Source organism: Montipora foliosa, chromosome 6 (assembly GCF_036669935.1).
Source record: "Montipora foliosa isolate CH-2021 chromosome 6, ASM3666993v2, whole genome shotgun sequence".
NCBI lineage: Eukaryota > Metazoa > Cnidaria > Anthozoa > Scleractinia > Acroporidae > Montipora > Montipora foliosa.
Window position 1 is genome coordinate 33,430,153 of NC_090874.1, and position 9,513 is coordinate 33,439,665.

General features: G+C 37.7%; 1 protein-coding gene across 1 annotated transcript; it reads right to left on the bottom strand.

Moving 5' to 3' along the window:
* Positions 1–4,809: 4,809 nt before the first annotated feature.
* On the bottom strand, positions 4,810–7,164 carry LOC138005441 (uncharacterized). The gene is made up of 5 exons (XM_068851669.1): positions 7,009–7,164; positions 6,337–6,435; positions 5,854–6,030; positions 5,442–5,552; positions 4,810–5,093 (listed from the first exon to the last, which is right to left on the bottom strand). Exons 1-5 carry the CDS (start codon positions 7,162–7,164, stop codon positions 4,986–4,988), a joined length of 651 nt encoding a protein of 216 aa, XP_068707770.1. The 3' UTR covers positions 4,810–4,985.
* Between the last annotated feature and the right edge of the window lie 2,349 nt (positions 7,165–9,513).

The following is a 9,513-nucleotide window of genomic DNA, read 5'->3' on the forward strand; positions in this document are numbered from 1 at the left end:
TGTGTCTAGATAATGAAACTAAATGACCAGGTAGTTCATTTATGGCAGCACGTAGCTTTGTTTTCTGTAGAGTAACAAGGGGTATCAATGATCCCACTGACCCCTGGGAGTAAGACTTGACAGATTTTACTCTGTCTAATGCCAGGGAGATTCTAGTAGTCAACTGGGGTCATCCTAGGGCGTTTGAGCTGTCAGTGGGTTAAGCAGTCAAAAACTTTGTCCCTTCCATTAAATGGGATGCTAACCGATCACAGAATTTGTTATAAAGTCTATCAAAAATTTGCCAGTATTAAGTTGTATGTGGGTACATACAGAGAGCCAACATGGATTAAAGTCAGGGAAAACTGAGAGATGATCAAGACCAACCTCGTTCCCAGGGTCTCTTTTTGTCCTCAACGACAAAGGAGGCAGAGAAGAGAGGTTGGATCAAGACCTGGCCTCAGTTGTTCAAAAAGTGGATAGCGCTACCCACCACGCCCCAGTTGTTCAAATGATGGATAGCGCTATCAGCCGGATAAATCACTACCCAGTGGATAAGTAATAGCGGAAGCAACTGCACTTTCCAGTGCATAGTGATTTGTCCGGTAGATAGCGTTATCCACCTTTAGAACAACTGGGGCCAGATAAATCACTATCTAGCAGATAAACACTACCAAAACCAATTGAGTTATCCAGTAGGTAGTGATTTATCCAGTGGATAGCACTGTCCACCCTTCAAACAACTGGGGCCAGAACTCATACAGTCAACCAACCTTTGAAGTCTCAAACACTTGACCACTGTGGCTTCAATAAGCAAATAATAATCGCCACTGTAATTGATACTGTGGGCTGAGCAATTACGGAAAAAAACTCCTTATGTAGTAGTATGTTAAGGTACATGTACTTCACAAAGAAGTACTTAACTACTCAAGAGAATGGTGTCATTTTTGTACCTGCTTTTTAAGTGCTACAAGTAATAGGTTCCAGAGGATGGTCAAGCTTTATATTAGACCTTTTTTATTATTTCATCAGAAACGTTAAGCTAAGTATTTGCATAAAAAAATCAACAACTGAAGTTTCCATTTTTTTCTAAGTACCTAAAATGTAAGACAAGTTCCATTGGATGTGAGTTGTACATCTGACATTTCATTGATTTGATTCTCTTTATCTGATCTGGCCTCTTCTTCCAATGGAGGTTGAGACCAGTACAGTGTAATGAACCCAAATGAAATGCGAGTAAAAATTTCAACCTACCGAAAGGATTGCTTTGCATGCCAGAGAGACGGGCTTTCCACGATATTTTCAAAGTGTTCAACAGCACTGTAACAAGCCAAACGAGTTCTCTTTGCATCAGTAACTCTTTATCAACCCAAAAACTCATCTGCTAAAGGTTCTCGCACCTTTCCCGGACACTCACATGTACATAAGTAACTATATGAGAAGATCTTATGGATTCATATAACAATATACAGCAATTTGAAAACTCGGTATGACTACATTTTAAAGACATAATTACTCAGTGAGAGACGATTCCATTCCTTTAGATTTAATAGGTTCTCACTCTTTGCTTTGGCTCCAAACTAATCAACGAACCAATCCATCATTAACAATCATGCGGTGCTCTTTGAAACCCCTCGCGTCTCACAGCAGTCGCCTCGTGACCGAAATCGATTGCTCATGCTCAGACTTTCAACCAATCAAAAACTTTATTCGAACGAATTATCCCAGAGTCTCTCGTAACCCGATCCGCTGGTCAATGGGAACGAAGACTCTGGGAACGAGATTGTGATCAGATCAATTGAAACTATGTCCGCGCATCATGTAGCCTCCCACGCAGGCGCACGCAGAAGGGATTCGTCACGCTTTTTTCCCCACGAGCGTCTGCTGAAACGAGCCCGAATTTACGTAGACCAATCACAACGGACTTACAGATTCTGGAAGTGCATTTCAGACCCTGAAAAAAACTGCAAGAAGACGAGTATCGTGTGTTGGGCATTTAAAATCGTTGCGTTAAGTTCTTATCAAAGAGAAACTGCAGCGTATAAATTTCATGCTTTGGCTTTGACGTTTGTGGCTCTTCACAGAATGAGTACTGTAGAATTCGTATGGTTAAAACATCCCGTACTATTCAAATTTATTTGTGGCGATCGCTTGGGATTGATATCATATTTACATTTCTTTCCGCGCTATTTCAGTGGAGTCGTTTCGTTTGAATATGACTATTTCTTTTAGTCCTTCTATTGAACTCTATTTTTCAAATCGAAGAAACACTGATTACGAACGATCGGTTGGCAACGCAAAAACGTTAAATCACTTCTTATAATTAGAGACGATCATCACCAAAAGCAGCCTGAAATTTTCAACCTTAAACGTAATGGATTTTTTAAAGCTTTCCTTTCGGTGCTGTCCTAGTTGAGTTCATTCTGTATGAAGGCAAGGGTTCTCGTGCAGTTCTAATACACTCTCAGTACTAAATATTTGTTTTCGTATACTTGTAGATAAAACGACACCATACCCTTGTAAGCACTCACATTTTGACTCGCGAGAGTGCAAATGCATAACCCACCGAGAAAACAAAATTAAATTAATGTTAACTTAGATTCCCTTACATTTTTTTTTATTCTTTTTTTCACGAGAACGTTTTAACGAGTTACGACTCGTAAGCCCCTCGTTGAAACTATCTCATATTATGTTATGTAAAGCGAGAACTTGATCCACTTTTCAATTATTATTAGTTGCAAACTGATTGAAAACCATTTTGAGGATTTTGAAGGACGTCAAGCGTCTGAACGTGATATGCAACTTAGGCAGTTGCAAGTAAGCCTGCGCATCTAACTGCTACGATCTTTCTAACTTTCATTTCATGTTCATTTCAAAATTCAGATTTGTGACATTTAAAACGAACTATGCTGAATTTTTTGAACGTCAAACGTCAACGTCATCAACGTCAAACGACGTTCACTAATACTTAATGGAGACGTTTCAACCGAAAATATTCGGTCATCCTCAATTTGAATTTGACAAATTATGTAATTATGTGAAATTGCATATATTTTTAATTTATGAACGTGTTAAATGCCTCTTTAATCGAGAACCCGACAGAATAGCTTTCCAGGGAAACTGAAAATATCCGATAGTTTTAGGTGCCCCTTTTAATACCATTGAAAGGTACTTTAGTGCCATAGCAAGTGAGCTGAGATATTCGTTTGATAGCATCAAGTATTAATTAATTAATTTGTGTGGACGTACCCATATCGGCTTTGATTTTACCTGAGAAAGAAGACTTTTTATATTTAGCTTACAAGTCGTCCGAAGTATGAGTTTGTGTTTTTATATCTTGTAGATTTCGTTACTGGCGAGGAGTGATTCTTGATGAAGGTTAAGTGGTTTGTTTGAGTATAGCGATTAATGGGGCATCAAACTTCCCTTATGGATATCATCCATTGATTTTAGACGACCTCCAAAAGGTGTTATTGTCCAAATTATGTACGAAAATGTCACGTTTTAGAGATATAGGTATTCTAGAATGGTCAATTCTTGGTCCCAACACAATTTTGAGCTTCCTACAGAACTATGTAATATCAAAAAGGACCATTAAATTTATGCTGAATCGGTAGTGTTGTAGCATTTTTTCCCTTTATTATCTCTCCGTTTCCACTTTGAACCGAGGTGATCATTCAATCTTCAAACCCTGTAAGCCTGACTGAATATGTCTTTGTTTGCTGGGTCTGAGTTAGGCCTTTGCAGGGACGTAGACAGTATTTTAAAAGGGGGGTGGGGGTGGGAGGAAGGGGCGGTCAATCTGTGTCAACGAAGGTACTAACCAGATTGAGTATTTTGAGTTGTTTGCTTAGGGTTAGGGTTAGGCTCGCACCCCAGAATCCTCCTGCGCCCTTGGTTGGCATTGTGTTGAACCTTCTTTTTTACCCACCGCTATACAATTTATACAATTCTCAAAACACAACTCGGGAAAAATTATGGTCGGGGCGCCAAATCATCTACTACACCTTTCATTATAAAAAAACAAAAGTCATTTTTATATCTATTGGCAAAAGTAGAAATCGGCTATTTGCAAGTAAGCTTGAACTTAAAACCCATATTAATAGAGATTACCTCATGGAAAGCGCGCGCGTGCGGGATTTTCACACGAGTTGGTGAAGTATCTGAAATCGAACGAGTGAGCGCAACTCACTCGTCTCGCCTCTCTGATTTCATTGGTCGAAGTAAAATCCGAAAAGCTTTTTCACACGGCAAACTGTGATGCGAAAATCTCAGTATATATGAAATAAAGGATGGTTACAACAAATAACGAGGCAGACATAGAGAACTACAAATAAATAAATAAATAAATGGGCGTGATTGGTTAAGGTCTCACTTTGATGAGACAGTAAGGGTCAAAAATCAAGAAACAGGCGTACATCCGAAAGATTTCCCAACGTTTTATTGTTAATTTAACAACAACACGTTTACATGGTTTCGTATAAGTATTTAACATCTGACACAGACTACTGCATATACTGATTCGAATCAGTAACATTTGATATGAACATTGCATATTGGCCCATTACTAAAGGGAGCTTAACACTTCTTAAAACGAAATACTAAAAAGAACAATGACAATAATAAAATTATGCTCATAAACTTGAGGAGGCTCATAAAATAGAATTTCTCGTTACGTAATGTTTTAGTTCAAATAAATATTACTAATAAATAATCCATCTTCGATCGACTTTCAAGTTAACCGTTCGTGCCTCGTCAAAGAAGAGAAACACAGTGAGCCACTTGCTCGTTGACAGATTGAAATGTGTAGGGAATGAGACAGTTGCGAAAAATCTTCACTGCATCGTTGGTGATAACAAGACTGTGCAGAGATAGAATTATGCTCATAAACTTGAGGAGGCTCATAAAATAGAATTTCTCGTTGCGTAATGTTTTAGTTCAAATAAATATTACTACAATAAATAATCCATCTTCTATCTACTTTCAAGTTGACAGTTCGTGCCTCGTCAAAGAAGAGAAACACAGTGAGCCACTTGCTCGTTGACAGATTGAAATGTGTAGAGAATGAGATAGTTGCGAAAAATCTTAACTGCATCGTTGGTGATAACAAGACTCTGCAGAGAGAAGAAACGCAGTTTATTAAATTCATTGTAACATTTCGAACATGTCTCAGTTATTTCTCTCTATTGCCACCCATCTCAAACCAAAGGAAAAAAAATCTCCCCAGGGAACCTCCAATTTCCTTCTTTAGCTCAATAAGCAAACGACCACTAAATTATCCTTTTGTTTGCCAATGAAAACGATTTTTGGATTGTGTCGATGACGGACTTGAATGCTATTTAAGAAGTGTTTTCTTGGTAAAAGAGACACCACTATTATGTATTTTTAAAATCTGTTCTTAAGGATTTTTCTCTTCTCAACTTTGCCAAATGTGCAGAACCATGTACAGTAAAAAAACTTACCGCTAAATTATTGTCGACAAGAGCTTGAAGATATTCACGGCAGAATTTATCCAGGTCAGCTTCAGACATTCCAGTCTGCACAGTAGGGACAGCAAAATGTCTCTTCCTCATCTGAAAAGTTTAATTATGCAATAATTAATTAAACATGCCGCAATATTCCATTTTAGATCACCTCCAAAGATCTTTGGAAATGTTATTTGGTCTTGTGCGCTGTATTCTTTCGTTTTTCGTCAAGTTATTGGACGACCTGTTTTAAATAATAAATCCCAGGACAACTTGATTTTGTTTGACTAAATCCGCACGGTTTTACTAATAACGGTGACGGGCTTGAAATGACTGAATTTGATGAATGCCAACTTTGATATGAAAGACCTTTTTCATTAACAACCGACTCTTAAAAATTGTGTCTTACCATACGCTGCAGGGTAAACGTTGAACCATTGATATAGTAACTTGTGTCTTTCAGAACCTGAGTCAGCAGCGCGTGTTGAGATCCGGTTTGGTTTTGCTCATAAGAAAATGTCATGTACAGCGGACTTTTAAATTCAAAAAGCTTCTTGTACGCAATAGCTAGGTTGTCTTCCAATTTCTGTTGATAAAAAAAAATCGAAAAATTCAATCAAGCACTGGCCATAAATCGCTTTCAATTTGCTAACTAAAAATTGAGGTAAGCATGACGATCTTTTTCTGTACCTCGAAGGTTCGATGTGTGAAAGTCAACGAGGGCGTAACCCGTTCCAATTGAGGTGGCCCATCGACAAGAGTCGAAAACTCGCGCAAAGTTTTTTTTAAATAGGGAAATGCTTTCTCAATGGGGAATTCCCGTGCGGTGAATTAGTGCTTTATGAAACGGCATTTCTAGGAGTCTCAGAAAAACACATTCATCGATACATACTTGATTCGAGGAGCAGCTTTGCATATTCAAGTTTGGCAACATCACAATCGCAACCTGGATGAAACTGCTTGAGGTTATCAAAGGGTAGATGGTTTTCATCTGCAAAACACGGTTTAAAACACTGTTGATTAACCATTCATTAAAAAAATACTTGTAATATTTGTCCACCATTCCTGCGCGCTCACAATGGCTACGTTGTCTGTCTTCGTAGCGGCAATACAGACGCACATAAACCTGACCCCAATGGCGAAGGTTTCGCAGAATTTTCTTTTTTTAAGTGCTACTTGGCTATTGTGGCTACAATGAAACTTTTCATTTACTACCAGATATGATTCTTGAATAAGGAAATTCTCCCGTGACTATTCTTCAGTAGAGAATTGAGAGTAACCGGGTCAAAAACGAGTCTCGCGAATCGAGATGAACTCAGTAAAATCCACTCAAGCTGATTACTTTGAAAAACTTGAAAAAAATCAACTGCGGCGATAACGGCTTTTTTCAAATTTCGGATCTCTTTGGTATTACCGACTATTTTTTCAGGAAATTTACTGAGTAATCCATATTAAGCTACTAACTCAGTGACTGGCGTTACATAATTTCGCCGCGTCTTGTTATTATTGCAGGAAGACAAATTGCTGTCTAATTTTTGTTGATGATTAATTTGATCTTTCACACCTGTTGGGTGGCATTGCTGACTTTCTGGGGAATCACATGATATATGAGAACTTCAAGCGTACTCTTTGGTCCTCCAACTGAGGCACCAAGAGCCAATAAACTCGTTGCTGTAAGGAATATGACAGCGATCAACACCTTGCAATTGTCTGCTGCCATTTTGATTTTTCTCTGAAGAAGGAAAAGCAAGAAAATCAGCATTTTTAACTATCACGACACCCATCTCGTTTACACATAACAACAACAACACAGATGATAATAATAATAATAATAATAATAATAATAATAATAATAATAATAATGATCTTTGTGATAATGAAGATAATGATAATGCCAATGAAAATCATTCTCATCCTCACTGTATTACTGTCTTATGATAACAATTTTCATGAACTGTTCGAGTTTGATACAGTAAAATATTCTCAGGATTATTGGTATTTTTCCCATTTACTGTTTTATTTCTTTTACATTGGGTATATGAATAATTGCTACTTACCTCTAACTTCTTAAATGCCCTGCCTCTGTATTGCTATCCTTGTAATTATTTGTTGAGGGTTTTACTAAATTGGTTGTCCTCGTACTTGGACGATACTGCTTATATAACCAACTTAAAGGAAGCTGTATGCGTTTTTCAGCATCATATTTTCATTTAAAGGTATTTTCATGGTTTTTTTGTCCTCGTCCTGGTTGCAAGGACATCTCCTGTCATACTATATTCTTAGAAAGCTGTTCATTTTTTCCCATACCACTTAAATTCCTAGCTCTTTCTATACTGGTGGGCTCTGTGGCAAAAGATCGGATAATCCTCCGAACTGGCATGATTGGGTTAGAGTTGACAAGTTTTGGGACAAATTAATATTTGGTACGTGTTGAGCTTTACACTGATACACTGATATCCAGAGGTTAACTCAAAGATATGACAAATGTCCGAAGGGGAATTTTAATGCACTCCGGATACCGGCGGAAATTTCCTAAACAGACGATCATTACAAGCGTGTCTAACGAATTTCGTAAGAAGAGCAAACTTAACTTTGTCATATTGAGGCTTGTTACTTTATAGGTTAATGTTATTAAATTTTACTGAGAAAGGGAGAAATTGGATGGAAGGACAAGTTTCTAAGCGGAAATGATATATTTCAGTTGTTAGCCGAATCATGAACTCAAGTACCAGATTTATTTACTTGGGTTATTCAAGGCCGCTGCGCAAAGTAAGAGGCTTCGTGCATTGGGATTAGTCAATCCCAATATTAAAAGTGGCTTGCCTGTGTTACTTCCAATTAAAATGTTGATATGTTTATTACCGCATACATTCCGCGGGTAGGGCCATGGAAAGAGGAAGGAAGATACCCAATTGTGACTAAATGTAGTGATTATAAGACAAGCGATGTTGTTAATAAAAGCTATATTTAATTGCGTAATAAAATGTTTCAGCCATAGCCCAATTCTGGTCTGCAGGCGGCATTCACAACAATTTTTGACATTTATATCGAAACGATAGTATAAAGAAAGAAGACTGAAAATATGGTGTTTATCAGGTAATCGTAACTTTATTGGGTTCACTGAAAACTGCGACCGTGGAGAAAATGCGCTCGCCAACCCGAGTCGTACTTTTTGAGAAAGAAGTAGATATTTCATCCGTATAACAACAGTGAAGTTAATCATCGTCTTGTATGATGAGCTCTGAACTTGTTTCTAGCGTTGAGTCCTTTATAATTAAGATGATTTTAAATGACACCCCATGGACAAGGTTACAAGAATCGACTGGAGGAAGCTTACGTGACGTGAAACTTGAGCTTGTTTGTTCATTCATTCTTTCATCATTTTCTTCTTTGACCACTGATTGAAGGAAGTCGACCTTTGAAAATATTTTGTCCTGTGCAAGGACTCGGTCGTTACTCCACACATGTGCCAGTTGTAGTTTGACCACATTCTTTCCAAGTTTAACAACAATGAAGTAATTGAAATTGCTTTCGACTGAGAACTTCGACGTCCATTGGGTGTTTTGCTTAAGACCATACTGAATATTTATAGCGAAATAACTTGTTGCAAGAATCTGAACAAGAACCATTGGTTGGGCTCATTTATTCCGATGAAAGGACTGATGATTAAGAGAAATGTATATTTGAAGTGCGGGTTATAAAAGAAAGATAGATGTGATCTCGGCTCTTAACCGGAAGAATTAAGCAATTTTTAGCTGATCCCAACTGAAAGCCTTCATATCTCAGTTGGAAGAGTCTTTTAGGTCTCTGTAGTGAGGAAATTGGTTAAGTTAAGTGTGAGGAAGACCACTCTCCGCCTGACACCATGACTGCACCTCAATTGCACATACGACATATTGACATTGCCTATCTATCTATTTTGAGGGAGCTCATAGCTTATAAGCCCAGTGGTTTCTTTATGAGCTTCCTCGCCATTTTATTTCAAATTTGATAACTTGGATATTTATATATATATATATATACATATAATTGAAATGGCAAAAATAAACTGAACTGAACTGAACTGAAC

Coding starts and splice junctions, on each gene's coding strand:
- LOC138005441 (XM_068851669.1), bottom strand. CDS start 7,164: ATGGCAGCAGACAATTGCAAGGTGTTGATCGCTGTCATATTCCTTACA. Junction 6,436..7,008: donor TCAGCAATGCCACCCAACAG/GTGTGAAAGATC, acceptor CGTGTTTTGCAG/ATGAAAACCATCTACCCTTT. Junction 5,094..5,441: donor TTGTCGACAATAATTTAGCG/GTAAGTTTTTTT, acceptor TTCTCTCTGCAG/AGTCTTGTTATCACCAACGA.